The sequence below is a fragment of the Nyctereutes procyonoides genome, unplaced genomic scaffold (assembly GCF_905146905.1).
Source record: "Nyctereutes procyonoides isolate TBG_1078 unplaced genomic scaffold, NYPRO_anot_genome, whole genome shotgun sequence".
NCBI classification, from domain to species: Eukaryota; Metazoa; Chordata; class Mammalia; order Carnivora; family Canidae; genus Nyctereutes; species Nyctereutes procyonoides.
The window spans coordinates 916,608-937,934 of record NW_026575043.1 but is presented as its reverse complement, the minus strand read 5'-3'; the positions used below and the strand labels follow the sequence as shown (position 1 = coordinate 937,934).

The window sequence follows — 21,327 nt, the reverse complement described above, 5'->3', positions numbered from 1 at the left end:
TTGAAAGAAATAAGATATAAAATGGTCTCCCTCTCTGATTTCATCTTCGTTTATTTTTCCCTCTGTTCCCCTAGGATCCAGTTTCTTGCATTTCACATGAGTGAAGTCATATGAAAATTGTCTTTTCTGATTGACTTATTTAACTTAGTATAATTCCCTTGGAGTTCCTTCCAAGTTGTTGCAAATAGCAAGATTTCATTTTTATATTACTCAGCCATTAGAAACGACAAATACCCACCATTTGCTTCAACGTGGATGGAACTGGAGGGTATTATGCTGAGTGAAGTAAGTCAATCGGAGAAGGACAAACAGTGTATGTTCTCATTCATTTGGGGAATATGAATAATAGTGAAAGGGAATATAAGGGAAGGGAGAAGAAATGTGTGGGAAATATCAGAAAGGGAGACAGAACATAAAGACTCCTAACTCTGGGAAATGAACTAGGGGTGGTGGAAGGGGAGGAGGGCGGGGGGTGGGGGTGAATGGGTGACGGGCACTGAGGGGGACACTTGACGGGATGAGCACTGGGTGTTATTCTGTATGTTGGTAAATTGAACACCAATAAAAATTAATTTATAAAAAAAAGATTTCATTTTTATGGTAATATTCCATTGTGTGTGTGTGCGTGCACGTGCATCACATCTTCTTTATTCATTCATCTTTTGGTAAACACTTGGGCTCTTTCTATAGTTTGGCCATTGTGGACATTGCTGCTATAAACGTTGGGGTGCAGGTGCCCCTTTGGATCACTACATTTGTATCTTTGGGGTAAATAGTAATGCAATTGCTGAGTTGTAGGGTAGCTCTATTTTCAACTTTTTGGGGAATGCCTATACTGTCTTCCAGAGTGGCTGCACCACCTTACATTCCCACCAACAATGTAAGAAGGTTCCCCTTTCTCTACATCCTTGCAAACATCTTTTATTTCCTGATTTTTTTCGTTTTAGCCATTCTGACCAGTTTGAGGTGGTATCTTATTGTGGTTTTGATTGTATTTCCCTGATGCCAAGAGATGCTGAGCATTTTTTCCCATCTGTTGGCCATCAGTATGTCTTCTTTGGAGAAGTGTCTGTTCATGTCTTCTGCCCATTTATTGACTGGATTATTTGTTCTCTGGGTGTGAGTTTGACCAGTTCTTTATAGATCTTGGATACTAGCCCTTTATCTGATCTGTCATTTGCAAATATCTTCTCTCATTCAGTCAGGTGTCTTTTGGTTTTGTCAATTGTTTCTTTGGCTATGCAAAAGCTTTGCATCATGATGAAGTTCCCATAGTTCATTTTAACCTTTGTTTCCCGTGCCTTTGGAGACTTGTCTAGCAAGAAGTTGCTGTGGCCAAGGTCACTAAGGTGGCTCCCTGTGTTCTTCTCTAAAATTTTTATGGATTCTTGCCTCCCATTTAGGTCTCAAATCCATTTGAGTTTATTTTTGTGTGTGGTGTGAGGAAATGGTCTAGTTTCATTCTTCTGCATGTGATTGTCCAATTTTCTCAACATCATTTATTGTCTTTTTTCTCATTGGATTGTCTTTCCTGCTTTGTCTTTTTTTCCATTGGATATTCGTCCCTGCTTTGCCAAAGATAGTTGACTATAGAGTTGAGGGTCTATTTCTGGGTTCTTTTGTTCCATTGATCTATGTGTCTTTTTTTGTGCCAGAACCATACTGTCTTTATGGTCACAGCTTTGCAATACAGCTTGAAAGTCAGGCATTAAGATACTCCCATCTTTAGTTTTCTTTTTCAACATTCCTCTGGCTATTTGGGGTCTTCTCTGGCTCCAAACAAATCTTAGGATTATTTGTTCCAACCTTGTGAAGAAAGGGCATGGTATTTAGATAGGGGTTGCATTGAATGTGTAAATAACTCTGGGTAGCATAGACATTTTCACAATATTTGTTCTTCCAATCCATGTGCATAGAATATTTTTCCATTTCTTGTGTCTTCCTCAATTTCTTTCATAAGTGTTCTGTATTTTTTAGAGCACCGATCTTTTGCATCTTTGGTTAGGTGTATTCCTAGGTATCTTATGGATTTTGATGCAATTGTAAATGGGATTGACTCTTTAATTTCTCTTTCTCCAGCCTCATTGTTAGCGTATAGAAATACAATTAATTTCTGTGCATTGACTTTGCATCTTGCCACATTGCTGAATTTCTGGATGAGTTCTAGCATTTTGGGGTGGAGTCTCTGGATTCTTTAGAGAGAGTATCATGTCATCTGCAAAGAGTGAGAGTTTGACTACTTCTTTGGCAATATGAATTCTTTTTATTTCATTTGTTGTCTGCTGAGGCTAGGACTTTTAGTACTATGTTGAACAACAATGATGGAAGAGGACATCCCTGCTTGCTCCTGACCTTAGGGGAAAAGCTCTCAGTTTTTCCCCATTGAGAATGATATTTGCTTCAGGCTTTTCATAGATACCTTTTATAATATTGAAGTATGTTCCCTCTATCCCTACGCTATGCAGAGTTTTAGGCAAGAAAGGATGCTCTATTTTGTTAAATGCTTTTTCTTCATCAATTGAGAGGATCATATGGTTCTTATCCTTTGTTTTATTAATGTGATCTATCATGTTGATTGTTTTATGGATGTTGAACCATCCTTGCATCCCAGGAATAAATTCCACTTGGTCATGGTGAATAATCCTTTTGGATTCCATTAACTAGTATCTTGGTCAGTATTTTGACATCCATGTATATCAGGGATGTTGGCCTATAAGTCTCTTTTCATGGGGTTTTGTTCAGTTTTGGGTTCAAGGTAATGCTGGCCTCATAGAAATAATTTGAAAGTTTTATTTCCCTTTCTATTTTTTTTAAACCACTTCAGTAGAATAAGTATTCTTTCTTCTTTTAATGTTTGGTACAATTCCCCTGGAAAGCCATCTAGCCCTGGACTCTTGTTTCTTGGGAAGTTTTTGATGACAGCTTCAATTTCCTTCTTGGTTTTGATCTGTTCACATTTTCTATTTCTTCCTGTTTTAGTTTTGGTAATTTCCAGGAATGTGTCCATTCTTCCAGCTTACCTAATTTGTTGGCATATAATACGTTCTTAGAATCATTCTCATTTCCTTAGTATTGGTATGATCTCTTCTCCTTAATTCTTGATTTTATTAATTTGAGTCGTTTTTCTTTTAATAAGTCTGACTAGGGGGTTGTATTAATTCTTTCAAAGAACCAGGTCCTCATTTTGTTTATCTGTCCTACTATTCTTCTGGTCTCAATCAAGTTCATTGATTTCTGCTGTAATCTTTTTTATTTCTTTTCTCCTGATTGGTGTAGGTTTTATTTGCTCTTCTTTCTCCAGCTCCTTTAGGTGTGAGGTTAGCTTGTGTATTTGAGATTTTTCTAGTTTTTTGTGGGAGGCTTGTATTGCAATGTACTTCCCTCCTAAAGACTATACTTTCAGGAATCATTTCTATAGTTAGTACTTCCCTCCTAGGACAACCTTTTCTGTAATCCAAAGGTTTTGAACAGTTGTGCTTTCATTTTTATAGTTTGCATGAGTCTTTTTAATTCTTCTCTAATTTCCTGTTTGACGTATTCATCTTTTAGTAGGATGTTTTTTCATCTCCCAGTGTTTGAGTTCCTTCCAAATTTCTTCTTGTGATTGAGGTCTTTCAAAGTATTGTGGTCTGAAAATATGCAGGGAATAATCCCAGTCTTTTGGTATCACTTGAGACCTGATTTGTGACCCAGTATGTGGTCTAATCCAGAGAAAGTTCTATGGGAAGTTGAGAAGAACATATTCCCTTGCATTAGGATGGAATGTTCTTAATATATCTATGAAGTCCATCTGGTCCAGTGTGTCATTCAAGCCCTTGTTTCTTTGTTGATCTTCTGCTTAGAAGATCTGTCTTTTGCTGAGAGTGGATTATTTTTTTTAAGATTTTATTTATTCATGAGAGACACAGAGAGAGAAGAGGCAGAGACACAGGCAGAGGGAGAAGCAGGCTCTATGCAGGGAGCCCGACGTGGGATTTGATCCTGGGTCTCCAGGATCAGGCCCTGGACTGAAGGTGGCACTAAATCACTGAGCCACCCGGGTTGCCCTGAGAGTGGAGTATTGAAGTCTCCTCCTATTAACGTATTATTATCTATATGTTTCTTTACCTTGGTTATTAACTGATTGATATAATTGGCTGCTCCAACATTAAGGGCAAAAAATATTCATAATTGTTAGATCTTCTTGTTGGATAAATCCTCTAAGTATGATATAGTGTTCTTCTCTCAGTGTTTGGTTCAAAATCTAATTTATCTGATATGAGGATCACTACCCCAGCTTTCTTTTGAGGTCGATTTGCATAGTAAATTGTTCTCCACCACCTCACTTTCAGTCTGAAGGTGTCTTAGTTCTAAAATGAGTCTCTTGTAGACAACATATGGTTGGGTCTTGCTTTTTTATCCAGTCTGAAACCCTGTGTCTTTTGATTGGAGCATTTAGCCCATTCACTTTCACAGTAACTATTGAAAAATATGAATTTAGTGTTACTGTATTACTTGTATGGTCCCTGTTTCTGCATATCGTCTCTGTTTCTTTGGGCTCGCTCTTTGCTTACATGATCCTCCTTAATATTTCTTGCAGAACTGGTTTGGTAGTCACATATTCTTTTAGTTTGTGTCTATCCTGGAAGTTCTTTATCTCTCCCTCCATTCTAAATGACAGCCTTGCTGGATAAAGTATTACTGGCTGCATGTTTTTCTCATTTAGTACCCTGAATATATCATGCCAACCCTTTCTATCCTGCCAAGTCTCTGTGGATAGGTCTGCTGTTAGTCTGATATTTCTTCCATTGTATGCCAGGAATCTTTTGTCTCTCACTGCTTTCAGGATTTTCTCTTTATCTCTGATATCTGCAAACTTCACTATTATATGTTTGAGTTTAACTGTTTTTGTTGACTATGGGAGGGGTCCTCTCTATTTCTTGGATATGAATGCTTGTTTTCTTCCCCAGATTAGGGAGGTTCTCAGCTATGATTTGCTCAAATATACCTCCTGGTTCTCTCTCTCTCTCTCTTTCTCTCTCTCTCTCTCTCTCTCTCTCTCTCTCCACCCTCAGGAGTTCTAATACTATATAGCTGTTACTTTTTTTTTTCAAACTATCACTTAATTCTCAGAGACTCTCCTCATGGGCTCTTAGTTGTTTTTCTCTTTTCTTCAGCTTCTTTCCTTTCCATCAGCTTGTCTTCTGTCTCACTTTCTCTTCTGTCTCATTTACCCTACTTGTTAGAGCATTCAGTTTAGACTGCATCTCAGAGTATTTTTAATTTTGGCCTGATTAGATCTCATTTCTGCAGGAAGAGATTCTCTAGAGTCTTTTATGTTTTTTTCAAGCCGAACTAGTAACTTTTTAATTGTAGTCCTGAATTCCAACATTTTACTTAAATCCATTTCCATTAGATCTGTGATAGAGTGTTACCTCTGTTTCTTCTTTTGTGTTGAATTTGTCCTTCTAGTCATTTTGTTGAATGCAAAATGGCTGTATGAGTGAGCAGAGTCAAAAATATCAAACATGACCCATGCAAAAGACACACTAGAAAAATTCCAGAGATGTCAGAAACCAGAAAATAAAAGGAAAACAAATTTAAAAAATAGAAACAAAAAAAAGGGGGGGCAATGGGATAGGAGGGAGAATATAATCTCAAAGACTGGACAAAACAGGGTGATCCATTTGGTTCTGAGTGTATTTTGGGCTGTGTGTTAGAAGATACCAAATTCCAAAATTATAAAATAGCAAAACTTACATATATACAAAAATAAAATTCAATACAGTGAAAGGAAGCCATAATTGAAGAATGTATCTAATACATGTAATTGTAAAAAAAATGAAAGTTAAGAAAAAACTTAAAAATGAGGAGTTGATAAAATAAACTAGTTGGTATGGGAATAAAGAACTCTGCTAGTTGATATGATATTGGAATTTTTTTAAGATTTTATTTATTTATTCACGAGAGGCAGAGAGAGAGAGAGAGAGAGAGAGAGAGAGAGAGAGAGGCAGAGACACAGGCAGAGGGAGAAGCAGGCTCCATGCAGGGAACCTGAGTGGGACTCGATCCCAGGACTCCATCCTGGGACTCCATCCCAGGACTCCAGTATCACGCCCCGAGCCAAAGACAGATGCCCAACCACTGAGCCACCCAGGGATCCCCGATATTGGAATATTTTAACCTGAAAGATAAATCATAAGAGAGAAAACTTGGGTTCTATATACTATTTACTCTCAGTCCTGGAGTTATGCAGTCCTGTTTGGTAAGTAAACTTGCAGTCCCCCTGTTATTCCAGCTGATCTGGGGGAGGGGACTGCTGTGCTGATTCTTGTCTGTCTCTGCCTGGGGGGAATTGTACCGCCCCTTGCCAGGGGGCAGGGTTCAGGGTAAGCTGCTTGCTGTGTGAGGTCTTTGTTCCCTGAAGGCTTTCTGCACCTCTTTTGAGTGGGGTGGGGGGGAGGAATGGCTGTGATGGCTGTGCCCAGATCTCAATCCCCAGAGCTGAGAGATGGTGGTATTTGCCAAACTCTGCAGACTCCTATGGTACATGCCCACTCAGAACCTTCCAGGGGCAGGCGAGGAGGACACTGATTTGTGTAATTTGTAGGATTTTGACAGGAAGAGCCTTTGCCTGCTGGTCCACCCACTTCACCCTTCCTGGAGGAGGCAGAGCATTGCCCCACTTCTGTCCCTTACAGAACCCTGGCGCAGAGAGTGGTTGCCTGGTGGAGTGCCCACCTGCTCATCTTTCCCAGAGAAAGGTGGAAGTTTACTGCATTCTAGTCCTTTGTAGGGACCCACCACAGACAGTGGTCACCAGATCCTGCTGAGGTTTGTGGTTTATAGCACGACAAACTGAGCCTCCTTCCAGGCTCACTGACCTAAACCTGTTTCCCTTGCTCCAATGCTTGGGAACTTTGGGGGCTCAGGCACCCCTCTTCTTTCTATGCCTTTGGGAATATTGAGACCACACCACCACCCCACCCTCTTGGGATTTTGCCCTGCTTCATCATTGAGCACCTTTCAGGCAGGGAGGTCTCTCATAGGAGCAGATTTCTAAAGGTCCCAATTTTGAGTTCAGGGCTGTATCATTTTCCTGCAGCCAGCTTACAAATGCTCCCTCTCCCTGCTGTTTATCTTCTGATATATTCCCCTCTATTTCTCTTTTCCACACTCCTACCTTGCAAAAAGTGGTCATTTTTCTATTTGCAGAGTTCCAGCCTTTTTTCTTTAAATCTCAGGTTGAATTCATATGTGTTCAGGATGGCTTGACAGTTATTGAGCCAAATTTAGGGGGCCAGATGAAACCAGAACCTCTACTCTTCTGCCATCTTGCCTCTCTTCCCCTTCATGAATTTTTTAAATTCTTAATTTCCTGGTTGACCCATTCATTCTTTAGTAGGATGCTCTTTAGCTTCCATGTATTTGAGTTCTTTCCAAATTTCTTCCTGTGACTGAGTTCAAGTTTCAATACATTGTAGTCTCAAAATAGGCAGGGAATGATCCCAATCTTTGATGCTGGTTGAGACCTGATTTGTGACCCAGTATATGATCTATTTTGGAGACTGTTCCATGTACACTTGAGAAAAATGTGTATTCTGTTGCTTTAGGATGGAATATCTGAATATATCTATGAAGTCCATCTGGTCCAATGTGTCATGCAAAGCCCTTGCTTCCTTGTTGATCTGCTGCTTAGATAACCTGTCCATTGCAGTGAGTGGGATGTTAAAGTCCCCTACCATTATTGTATTATTATTGATGCATTTCTTTAATTTGGTTATTGGTTGGTTTATAGAATTGGCTGTTCCCAAGTTAGGAGCATAAATATTTACAGTTGTTAGATCTTCCCATTGGACAGACCCTTTAATTATGATATAGTGTCCTTCCTCATATCTAATTACAGTCTTGGTTTAAAATCTAATTTATCTGACATGAGGATTGTTACTCCAGTTTTCTTTTGAGGTCAATTTGCATGGTAAATTGTTCTCCACCCCCTCATTTTCAGTCTGCAAGTGTCTTAGGTCTAAAATAAGTCTCTTATAGACAGCATATGGTTGGGTCTTGCTTTTATATTCAGTCTTATACTCTCTGTCTTTTGATCGGGCATTTAGCCCACTTGCATTCAGAGTAACTATTGAAAAATATGAACTTAGTGCCATTGTATTACCTATAAAGTCACTGTTTCTGTAAATTGTCTCCATTCCTTTCTGGTCTATGTTAGTTTTGGGTTCTTTTTTCTTTTAAAGTTCCACTTCAATATTTCTTGCAGGGCTGCTTTAGTGATCACAAATTCTTTTCATTTCTGTTTGTCCTGGAAGCTTTTCATCTCTCCTTCTATTTTGAACGACATCCTAGCTGGATAAAGTGTGTTTAACTGCATATTTTTTCTCATTTAACACCCTGAATATATCACGCCAGTCTTTTCTGGCCTGCCAGATCTCTGCAGATAGGTCTGCTGCTAGTCTACTGTTTCTACCTTTGTAGGTTATGGGCCTCTTCCCACCCCCTAGCTGCTTTCACAATTTTCTCTTTGAGATTCGCAAGTTTCACTATTATATGTCAAGGTATTGACCTATTTTTATTGATTTTGAGGTAGGTTTTCTGTGCCTCCTAGACTTGGATGCCTGATTCCTTCCCTACATTAGAGAAGTTCTCTGCTATAATTTGCTCTGATATACTTTCTGCCCCCTTCTTTACTTTTCTTCTGGAATTCTAATTACTTTAATATTGTTTCACTTTATGAGATCACTTATCTCTCAAATTCTCCCCTTCATGATTCAGTAGTTATCTCTCTTCTTCTCAGCTTCTTTATTCTCCATAACTTTGTCTTCTATATCACTAATTCCCTCTTCTGTATCATTTATCCTAGCAGTTAGAGCCTCCATTTTTTTTGCATCTCATTAATAGCCTTTTTTATGTTTACTTGACTAGATTTTAGTTCTTTTATTTCTCCAGAAAGGGATGCCCTAGTGTCTTCTATGCTTTTTTCAAGCCCAACTAGTATCTTTATAATTATTATTCTGAACTCTAGTTCTGACATCTTACTTATATCCATACAAATTAGATCCCTTGTAGTCAGATCGACGCTTGTTCATTTTTTAAGGTTTTTTCATCTTGTCATTATTGCAGAAGGTGGTTACTTTTCTATTTGTAGAGTTGCAGCTATTTTCTTAGATCTCCAGTTGAGTTCACAAGTGTTCAGAATAATTTAATAGCTATCTATCTGAATTCCTGGCACCAGACAAAACTAAGTCTCCTACTCTTCCACCATCTTGGGCTATCAATACTGTTCACATTTAATTGTATAAAATTTACCCCTTATTTGTGTAAAACTCAAAACCAGGCACAAAGAACCTGTGGTATTGGGAGTCAGAATAGTGGAATCACAAGGGATTTTTTTTATTAGAAGGAAAAATGAGGGAGAGGAACTCTGGGGTTCTGCTTATATTCGATTCTGGGTCTGGTCACTGTTTATGGAAGGTATACAATACTGGAAAATTCATCAAACTTGACACTGACTCTAGTTCCACTCTCTGTATGTTGTATGTCAAATCATTTACTTTTAAAACATTTGAAATAAACTAGATATTAATATATATTATGATACTAAACACTTTGTGTTCCTTTCACACTCGATCTTGCTTTCTATTCCAAATGATCCATCTGATTTCTTTCCAATGTGCTGAACTAATAGAATCGAAACTGTTTGATATCCATAATATTTAACCAATGAGAATGAACTTTATCTGGCTTTCCTTTTTTTTTTTTAAACTTTATTTTATTTTAATTTATGATAGTCACAGAGAGAGAGAGAGAAAGAGAGGGAGAGAGAGAGAGGCAGAGGGAGAAGCAGGCTCCATGCACCGGGAGCCTGACGTGGGATTCGATCCCGGGTCTCCAGGATCGCGCCCTGGGCCAAAGGCAGGCGCTAAACCACTGCCCCACCCAGGGATCCCTACCTGGCTTTCCTTTGAAGACCTCAAAGATCATTTGTTCAGTGAGTTCTGGTCTCTTCTCCCTTCCAGGTTGATTCGCTATTGTTTTTCTGATCTTATTTATTTCCATTCTGATCATTGTTCTTTCCTTCCTTCTGATAACTTGGAGCTTTTTTTTTTTTTTTTTTACTAGTTCCTACAAGAGTGAAGGTAGGTTATTTATTTGAGAATTTTTTCCTAATTTGGGTTTTATTGTGGTATACTTTCCCCTGAGATTGCAGTATCCCATAAATTTTAGTACTTGGTGTTGTATACACAATTTTTAAAGATATTTTGATTTCTCTTTGATGTTCTTTGATCCTTTGGTTTTGGGGTGGAGGATTTTATTTAATTTTTATGTATTTGGAAGTTTTTCAGCTTGTTTTGTTATGCTTCTTCATCTTGTATCACTGTGATCACAAAAAGGTGAGTTCAATCTTCTTAAATTTGCTAAGACTTGGGATGCCTGGGGAAGCCGAGGTGGCTCAGGGGTTTAGCGCCTCCTTCAGTTCAGGGCCTGATCCTGGAGACCGAGGATCAAGTCCCACATCAGGCTCCCTGCATGGAGCCTGCTTCTCCGTGTCCCTGCCTCTCTCTCTCTGTCTCTCATGAATAAATAAATAAAATAAAATAAAATAAAATAAAATAAATAAAAAAGACTTGAGACGCCTGAGTGGCTCAGTGGTTGAGCATCTGCCCCCTGCTCAGGGTGTGACCCCGGGTCGGGGGATCAAGTTCCAATTAGGCCGCCTGCGAGGAGCCTGCTTCTCTCTCTGCCTGTGTCTCTGCCTCTCTCTCTCTTTAATGAATAAATAAATAAATCTTTAAAAAACATTTGCTAAGACTTGTTTTGTAAATTATCATGTGATCTATACCAGATAATGTGCTTGGCAAGAATGTGTATCCTGCTGCTGTTGGATGAAATGATCTATATATCTTTATTAAATTTTTTAGTCTAAAGTATGACTCAAATCCAATATTTTCCTATTGATTTTGTCAGAATGATTATCCACTGTTAATATTAGAATATTGAAGTCGCTATGATTATTATATTGTTGTCTGTTTCCCCCTTCATATCTGTTAGCATTTGCTTAATAAGTTTATGTGATTGAATCTTGAGTTCTAAATATTTACCAGTTATATCTTCTTGATTAATTGACCCCTTTATATAATGATGTATTTTTTCTCTTGTTATCATTTTTGTTTTAAGATCTATTTTGTCTAATTTATGTTTAGCTACCCCTCCACTCTCAAACATTTACCAAAAAAATCAGCACCAATTCTTCTTAAATCCTTCAAAAAATTAAGAAGAAGGACATTCCAAACTCATTTTACAAGATTATCATTATCCTGACACTAAACACTGATAAATACTACAAAGAAAAAAAGAATAAATGAAATCTATAGACCTATATCCCTGGTGAATATAGATGCAAAATTTCTCAGCAAAGTATCAGCAAACCAAATTCAAAAGCACATTAAAAGGTTCACACACCATGATCAAAAGGAATATATAGCAGGAATACAGGAAGAGACAAGTACACAGATCAGCATATATGATACACCACACAGTAGAATGAAAGATAAAAATCATACAATTATCTCAATAGATGCAGAAAGGCAGTTAACAAAATATGACATCTTTTTATGGTAAACATACTCAACAACATAGATGTAGAAGGAATGTACCTCAACATAATAGAGGCCATATATGAGAAACTCATGGCTAACATTCAATGACAAAATGTTGAAAGCTTTTCTTCTAAGATTAGAAACAAGACAATGATGCGTGCCTTCACTACTCATACAGAACACAGAACTGCAAGTCCCAGCCTGAGTTATGAGGTAAAAAAAGAAATAAATGGCATCCAAACATTAAAAAAAGAAGTATAATTGTCTTTGCTTAGAAATTATATATATGATTATTTAGAGAAGATCCTAGGTGCCACCAAAAAACTATTAGAAGCCATCAACAAAGTAAAGTTGCAAAACAAAAAATCAACATAAAGAAATTAGTTGCCTTTCTATACCTTAAGAAAAAACATGTGAAAAGACTTTTTAAATCCCATCCACAATAGCATCAAAACCAAAACACTTAAGAATAAATTGAACAAAGGAGCCAAATGTTCACTATACTTTATTTTTTTTTATTTATGATAGTCACAGAGAGAGAGAGAGAGAGAGGCAGAGACACAGGCAGAGGGAGAAGCAGGCTCCATGCACCGGAAGCCTGACGTGGGATTCAATCCTGGGTCTCCAGGATCGCGCCCTGGGCCAAAGGCAGGCGCCAAACCGCTGCGCCACCCAGGGATCCCTTCATTATACTTTAAACTATAATGTATTTATGAAAGAATTTGAAGAATTAAGATATCTTATTTTCATGAGTCAAAAGAGTTAATTCTGCTAAGATGTCCACACCACTCAACCATTGATTCAATGCAATCACTATCAAATTTGAGTATTATTTTTTACAGATAGAAAAATAAGCAATCCTAAAATCTATATGTATAGACAAAAGTCTCCAATTATAAGTCAGTCTGACAAAGAAGAACAAAGCCTGAGACATCCCACTTCCTGATTCAAGCTACATTATAAAGAAGTAATCAAAACAATATAGTACTGGCTGAAGACACACACACCAAAGGAATTGAATGAAGAGCCCAAACATAAACCCACCCATATATAGACAACTAATATTTGACAAGAGTTCAGAATATTCATGGGGAAACACAGTCTTTTTAATAAATAGTCCCAAGAAAACTGGGTAAGAACATGCAGGGAAGTGAAATTGGAGTTATTACACATCTCACAAAAAATAACTTGAAATGGATTGAGTTGTAAATATAAGACCTGAAACTTTACAACTCCTAGAAGGCAACAGAGGGGAAAAGATTCATGACATTGGACACGTTGACAGCTACCTACCAAATGAGGGTGGTCTAAGCATTATCCTATCTACTAATATAGCCTAGTCTTTATAATCCAAATTTTAATCCAAAGCCAGAATATGTCCCCAAACGCACCAGCAACAAAAGCAAAAAATCAAGAAGTGGGACTACATTGAACAAAAAGCTTCTGTACAGCAAAAGCAGCAATCAACAAAATGAAAGATCAACCTATAGAATGTAAGAAAATACACATTTTCTACCTGATAAGGGGCTAATACCCAAAATATATAAGGAATTCATGCAATGCAGGAGCAGAAAAAAACAATAATTCCATTGTCTTCAAAAGGACAGGGGAACTGAATAGATATTTTCACAGAGAAGATATACAAAGGGCCAATAGATATATGAAAGGTATTTGACATCACTAGTCATCAGGAAAATGCAAATCAAAACCACAATCAGATATCACCTCCCACCTGTTAGACTGGCTATCATCAAAATGACAAAAGATAACAAGAGTCGGTGAGGGGACACTGACTGTGGGAATGTAAACTGGTATAGCTTCTATGGAAACCAGTATGGAGGTGTCTCAAAAAATTAAAGATAGAACTACTACTTGGATACCCAGCAACCAACTTCTAGGCACACATCCAAAGGAAATGAAATCAGGATATTGAAGAGATATATACACCCTCCCATATTCACTGCAGCATTGTTCACAATAGCCAAGATATGGAAATGACCTAAGTATCCAAACAGATGAATGGATAAAGAGGATGTGGCATACATATCTAAAGGAATATTATTCAGCCAGGAGAAGAAAGGAAATCCCGCCTTTTAGGACAACATGAATGGACCTTGAGGACATTATGCTAGGTGAAATAAGTCAGAAGAGAAAGACAAATACTATGTGATCTCATGTAACTGTGGAGTCCGGAAAACCTGAACCTGTAGATACAGACAGTAGAATGGTGATTACCAGGGACTAAGGAGTAGGAGAAGTGGGAGATTTAGGGCAAAAGGCACCAACTACCAGTCATAAAATGAATAAGTCCTGAAGACCTAATGTATAGCATGGTAGTTATAGTTCATATTATAATATTACAGACTTGAAAGTTGCTAAGGAAGCAGATCTTAAATGTTCTCACCACAAAGAAGAAATGGTAATTATGTCACATGATTGCGGTGTTGGCTGACACTACAATGGCAATCGTTTCATTATGCATATATTCATATTTGTACTCCTACAACTTGCTCAATGTTATATGTCAATTTCATCTCAGTATATCTGGCAAAAATAAATAAAAACTAAAGATATCATTCATTTCTTTCATCCCACTATTCTTCCTCTCCTGAGACCATATTTTTACTGCTGTTTAATACAAAATTCTCTTTACAAAGTTACTAAATGAGAATATTGTAGAAATGCCCTATATATAAACACAGCCCACTCTTTCTGATCCAAATTTCAATCCAGAGAATGAAAGAATAGCATTTCCAAACTTTGAAGAAATAGCATTTCTTCAACATATGTGTATCTACTATGACAGCAAAAGGGTTATAGTTTGTTTTATTCAACTCTTTAGTGATGTAAGATTCTACCAAGAGCAGATACCTTCACCACCTCCTGGTTAAGAGTTTGTTCTTTTTTCTATTCAATGTGACCTGCAGAAATAAACTGTTACCATACACACTTGGGTATACTTGTACACATTTCAAAAATTTTGAAATCATTTATAATTTATAATCACATCATTTATAATTCTGTCACTTCAAAGTAGGATAAGCTAAAGGAAACATATTTTCTTCTACTATTCATCTTCATAAATGGGATAAGAAGTCTGAAGAACTATGAGAGATTGCAGGAGGAGTACATTATTTGTGCATGTGCAGATCTTATATATGTGTAATATTATACTACTATATATGTTACTTCAATCTAAATGCAAGCCAAAATGACATGTTCTGTAGAATTTGAGAAACATTTTTCAGTATAAAATGGTCTTTCCCAAAAAAAGCAGTGAATCAAGAGAGAGTTTGAATTCATGCTAAAACGACACATTATAGCCATGATATTTCCTTTAAATACATTAAAACAAAAAAATAATAATAAATAAATAAATTTTAAAAATAAATAAATACATTAAAACAGAGTTCTCATTTCCATAGATAAATTAATAAAGAAGTTTTCCAAAAAGAACCTTGCAAAACTGTTTCACTGTTTATAAATACCTGAAAAAGGAATTTAAAAATACATATAAAGCACTATTTGCAATTTGCCACCACAAAATCAGGGGAGCTCCTGAGCAAGGCTTTGACAACTGAACATGGCATCCTATAGATCACAAGGATCCAAAATAACTCAATCATTAGAAATGTCCAGGATGCTCCACTGAGACTAAAGAAATAGATACAATACTGAACAATTTCACTCTCAAAAAGAGATTAAAACTGTCCTCAGAAATGATTGACTAATCACAAGAATCTTTATACTTCTTAAAGATCAGAGATTTCATTCAGTTCAAATGGTTAAAATAAATCCATACAACAATGGAAATCAATACAATTAAATTTTTTAAACAAAGCAAGTATAGGTGCCCAGGGCAAATCCCAAAATGTTCAGCACGATGCAGAGGGTCTGGAGAGAACGCAGGAAACCTACATTATACACACTGCAGATATGCTAATAAATGACAGTCCTAGAGCCAGAACAGGGCTATGAAGGTAGGGACACATAAATCGAGAATCCCCCAAGCCTCTTTGTGCTGACTTGTACCACACAAGTTAGTGCCCACATTCCATTGCAGTGAAGGGGACTCCAAAGCTGTGTTTGAAGGGTCAGAGGCCTCCTGCTCTTGCTATTTGGTATCCTTTGCTAATTGGTAATAAGTCTTCTGCTGGTTAAGAATTGTGTTTCAGGGGCATCTGGGTGGCTCAGTCAGTTAAATGTCTGCCTTTGGCTCAGGTCATGATCCCACAGTCCTGGGATTAAGTCTCACATTGGGCTTCCTGCTCAGGGGGGCGTCTGCTTCTCCCTCTCCCTCTGCTCCTTCCTGTGCTTTCTTTCTCTCTCACTCTGCTCTCTCTCTCTCTCTCTCTCAAATAAATAAAAATCTTTAAAACAAACAAACAAGAAAAGAACTGTGTTTCACATGAATGACTGATATTTTGGGGTCTACATCACTCACTACCCGAGCTGATGATGTGCCCCCTATGTTCCTCAGAAAGCAAAAAAGCTGGAAGAATCCATGAATTGTTCTAGAGCATAATGGTCGTCATGACCTGCAGGTGCTAAAGATGGAATAAAATAATTTAGCCAAGTCTTGGGTACAACTCCTACAGCCATGCAGAGTTATTGGTGAAAATTTAAAAGGAAATGATCCAAATAATATTGGTGACAATTTACACAACTATGGAGTCTGTTACAAAGCATTGAGAACGTGGGAAACAGATTCTTAACATTAGAAAAATGTTACAGGACAATTCTGAACTTGCGTTTGGTGATTTCTTTTAGCATGGATTCCACAGATTTTTAATAGTCATAATTTATTGCCATATAACACAAACATGCAAATGCCATTCAAACATTCACTTAAAGGAAATAAATCTGTTTCACCCCAGGGCTCTGTATATCTGTAAAAGTAGAGAAGTAGTTGCTCACCCAGAACAATAGGTTGTAACTTCATGAGACCTTGAGGGTTTTTGTATCAAAGACAGTTCATTTGAGGGATTTTGGGGTAATCATTTGGATATAACTGTTAAGATGTGGTTGAAACATAATGGACAGCCCTGGTGGCGCAGCGGTTTGGCGCCGCCTGCAGCCTGGGGGTGTGATCCTGGAGACCTGGGATGGAGTCCCACGTTGGACTCCCTGCATGGAGCCTGCTTCTCCCTCTCCCTCTGCCTGTGTCTCTGCCTCTCTCTCTGTGTCTATGAATAAATATATAAATAAATAAATCTTAAAAAAAAAAAGAAACATAATGGACAGTGGAGGGGCGCCTGCATGGCTCAATAAGTTAAATATCCAACTCTTGATTTCAATCAGATCATAGCTCATGATCTTGATTTCACAAGATCGAGCCCTACATCGGGCTTCATGCTCAGTGCAGAGTCTCCCTATCCTGCCTGGTCTCTCTCTCTCTCTTAATTAATTAATTAATTAATTAATTAAATCTTTAAAACAAACAAAAAAAAGAAATACAATGGAGAATGTAAATTTGTCACCATTGGATATAAACAGTATTACAAAACTGTTTTCCTACTGGTTTACATGAAGCATCACTATGGTATCAAGATATATCCCAGGTGTTGATCTCAAGTGAGAATACTGTGATGTTGTCAGTGACACAGGTAGAACCTGACCATGTGCATGATCTTTCCTGGTTGTCATTTCCAGCCTCCAAATGCTGTCTCTGTAGCAAGATCATTTGTCATGAGCATGACCATCTCAGGGGTTCAAGGCACTAGAGGATGCTGGTTAGTTGTCCAAATAGGGAAGAGTACAGTTGTTATGGGTATGTGTGTGGTCCAAGACACAAATACATTTACCTACACGGGGCTATGTGTTGGGAAAACCTACCAAAATCATAAACATTTCTATGATGATAGCATTGCCAAAGGTCCAACCTCTACGGGAAAATACACTGTCTGTGGCAATACATAAATACAAAAACCCAGATCCATAACCCAAAACATATTTAAGTGCAAACTGAGCTTCAGGTAAGATCTAAGGGCTCAAATGTCAGATTTAATTGTTTTTGAGATGTTTATATTTGTTTATATTAATTCAGAATTCAGTAACAGTTCATACTAAGATATTTGTAAAGTTTAGACATATTTAGATGCTTAGTAATTAATATACATTTGATTTTTTTCCTGAAATTTTCACTGGTGCATCTGGTAAGCTCCACAGAACATGGGATTTCCTGGGAATAAGAGGTTATTTCCCATATTTTTATAATATGTTCCTGAATTCAAATTGTATGGGGCCCTTGGCAGTTGTGAGACACAAAAGCATTGATCAGATGATACTCGGATCAAAGAATTTATAAAAGGACATGAAAACAGTATCTAAATGTGTCTTATGCTTGAAACTTTTGCTGTATGTATGTAGAATGGGTAGAATATTAAATAGGATCTGAGTCACGTACTGTTCAGATATGATAGTCTTCAAATGTCATTTTTAACCAACACCATGGCTCACAAGCTAAATAAACAATTTGCATACCTCACGTTGGCACTTCTGTGACTATGCACAAAATTACAGGTAAGCGCCTGTAGTTATCGTCTCATGCTCCCATTATCACTGGCAGGTATGCACCATGCCCTCCACCTTCTATAATATGAATGCTACGTAAAACCACTGTCACACTGGTGACATCACACTAGGGCCTAATACCTGAATGGCTTTTCCAAGATTGATGTTAGCAAGTGTTTCCTTAAAGTAAAAGTAGGTTTTTCCAACCTGCTTCTGGGAAAAAGCTGCAATACATCAACCTATGGACCTTGTCATAGAGCCATGATCAAAATGCAAGAACATTTGATATGCCTCCAACAATTGCTTGAAAATGCTAAAATGTTACTATTTCTTATACTGTTTTGTGGTTCGTATTCTTACCTGACTCTATGGTATGTGCCTAAATGTCTCCTTGCAAGTAAAAATGGAACAGTGTTCCCAAATGGGGGGGCGGGAATAAAGAAAACCTGTGGTTCTTTTAAAAATAATAATATGATGCAGGTGCTCTAGGAATACTAAGGCAGCATCTCTGGAGGATGCATGCATCCATGGACTTAGATTTTCAGCACTTGCTTGCATAAAAGGATCGGTTCAGAAAATTCCCTTGAGAGCTCTCAAGAGCCACACTCTGTGGCCCGCGGGCCTCCAGGGGGGCCTGCAGGTCAAGAAGCGATCAAGAGGCTGAGCGACTCCCCACGCTGGGCACTTGTGGCCTTCTTTTGGTCCAGGACCGGATGCATTGGCTTAGCCTATTGGTGGGGGTTGTGAACTTGCATCCTACCCTCTGCATAATCTACTTGCGCCTCATATGGTAGGACAAGTCCATCGGTTATATCAACAAATGGCCCAATAGCTGCTGGAGACACTTCAATTTTTCAATCCTTTCTTTTCCTCCAGGAACAGCTGACTTTGGCACTGGGTGTTCTCTGTCTGAATTCCTACTCTATAGCTCTGGGAGCAGCATCCTACTTCCCTTCATCCCCTACCCACTAATGAAAAGAATTACATATTGACCTCAATTAGCCTTGAGGTTGACTTTTAATTGGGGGGCATTACTGGATGGTCACTACCAAGGGCTCCTGTGATCCATCTCTTTGCCTGCCTCTTTATTTTTTGGAATTATGTGGAGTCTGATATACCTACTCCACTGCTCAGGAGCCCATCTAGCACACTAGATTTACACTCTAGACATTCACAGACCTAAGGATTTTTGGATAAATTTACCTCCAATCCAACACTAGGACTAACAGTTTTGTTAGGGATTGTCCTGGGGAATTTCTAGAAAGAAAAGAAGATGGATGAAGCAAAGAAAAGTGTAGACAGTAGAATAGGAAATTAGGGAATGAAGTTGATCTAGGAACCTTAACAAACTTTTACAAAACACTAGGGTCTTGTTACTACAAATTAGATTTGAATAAGCCATCTTGTAATATTTTAAATAATTAACCACCACAAAATGAGGACGTAGACCATATTTGCCAGGACTTAGTTCAAGAATTTACTAGCAAAATCCTTCCCCTTTCTCAGCAAACAGAGCACTAGGATTTGAGTGACCTTCACTTTTAAGTTGATGCATTCTTCAGCTCATTATAATTCGCATCTGCACTTATGAGAATGGTATGAGTTTGGGCACTATAAAAGACACCTGACGTGTAGAGGCACCTCGTTGGTTCACTTGGTAGAGCATCTGAATCTTGATCCCAGTTTGTGAGTTTGAGCCCCACCTTGGGTGTGGAGACTACTTTAAAAATATAAAAATAAATAAAAGTCACCTGATTTGTATCTCAGCTAAAGGAGTGAATTTGGGAAAACAGAACATTTTAGGGAAAGATAAAAGCTGCTGTAGGGTAAAAAAAGGAAATTTCCTTGAGAATTTTCAGGAGAAATTTTCCATGACACATGCAGGACACAAACATATTAAAAACTTTGGCATTCAAAGTCTCCCATCAAAGGGTCTTTCCCACCCAGTCATCTGGAGTTAGGACTCGCCAAAGCACCTTCTTCATTGCTCCAGTCACATCCTTGTTCCTCAGTGTATATATGACAGGATTGACCATGGGGGTGATGATGGTGTAGAAGAGAGAAATGAACTTGCCCTGATCCTGGGAATAGTTGTTGCTGGGCTGGAGGTAAGCGTAGATGGCTGTACCATAGAACAGGGAGACCACTGTGAGGTGGGACCCACATGTCCCAAATGCTTTCCTTTGCCCTGCAGATGATTTTATTCTAAAGATTGCCCTGACAATCCAACCATAGGAGAAGGTGATTAATGTCACAGGTATGAGGAGAATGATCACACTGACAAAGAAGATCTCAGATTCATATATAGTGGTGTCAACGCAGGCAAGATTGAGCAGTGGGGGGATCTCACAAAAGAAATGATCTATTTTATTTCTCCCACAAAGTGGTACAAGGAAGATGAGCACTGTCTGCAATGAGGAGTTGGCAAAACCAATGAACCATGATGCAGAAGCCATCAGGACACAGAGACGGGAATGCATGATCACTGTGTAGTGCAGGGGTCTGCAGACAGCTGCAAAGCGGTCAAATGCCATGACCCCTAGGAGAATGCATTCTGTGGATCCCAACCCTAGGGATATGAAGAGCTGAACTACACAGCCACCAAAGGAGATAGACTTGTCTGCTCTCCTGAGATGAACCAGGAGCTGAGGGACAGTGCTGGTCGTGTAACACAAGTCCAGAAAGCTTAGGTTGGAGAGGAAAAAGTACATGGGAGTCTGAAGAAGTGGGTCCAGGTGGGACAAGGCAATGATGGTTGTGTTTCCCAGCAGAGTAAACATATAGAAGATCAGAAGAACCACAAAGAGGACTAGCTCCAGTTGAGGCCGCTCAGAGAAACCCAGCAGGATAAACCCAGTGAAAGAACTACCATTGTTCTGTTCCATCCTCTGGTGGCACATGTTTCCTGTCAGGACCAAGCATTTAGCAATTTTTAAAAGAAATCTTCAAAAAAAAAAAGACAGTTGGCAGGGGATGGATCTATCATGTTATAAGACATGGCCATGGGATTTTATCAGTAACTATTTCAATAAATTATTGAAACTGACATAGCTTATACCAATACAGTTCCACATTATCACAAAAAGTATACCACTGATATTTAATGTAAGAAAAATGAAATATAGGCCTTGTGTTTTTTTTTAATTTATTTATGATAGTCACAGAGAGAGAGAGAGAGAGAGAGAGAGAGAGAGAGGCAGAGACACAGGCAGAGGGAGAAGCAGGC

At 38.3% G+C, this 21,327-nt stretch overlaps 1 protein-coding gene across 1 annotated transcript; it reads right to left on the bottom strand.

Annotated features, from left to right (window-relative positions):
- Window positions 1-20,026: 20,026 nt before the first annotated feature.
- Window positions 20,027-21,001, bottom strand: LOC129507842 (putative olfactory receptor 2B8). The gene has a single exon (XM_055322587.1). The coding sequence runs from the start codon at window positions 20,999-21,001 to the stop codon at window positions 20,027-20,029; it is 975 nt and encodes a 324-aa protein (XP_055178562.1).
- Window positions 21,002-21,327: the final 326 nt, after the last annotated feature.

Bases quoted from the DNA above. Each gene is read 5' to 3' on its own strand.
- LOC129507842 (XM_055322587.1), bottom strand. From the start codon at position 21,001: ATGTGCCACCAGAGGATGGAACAGAACAATGGTAGTTCTTTCACTGGG.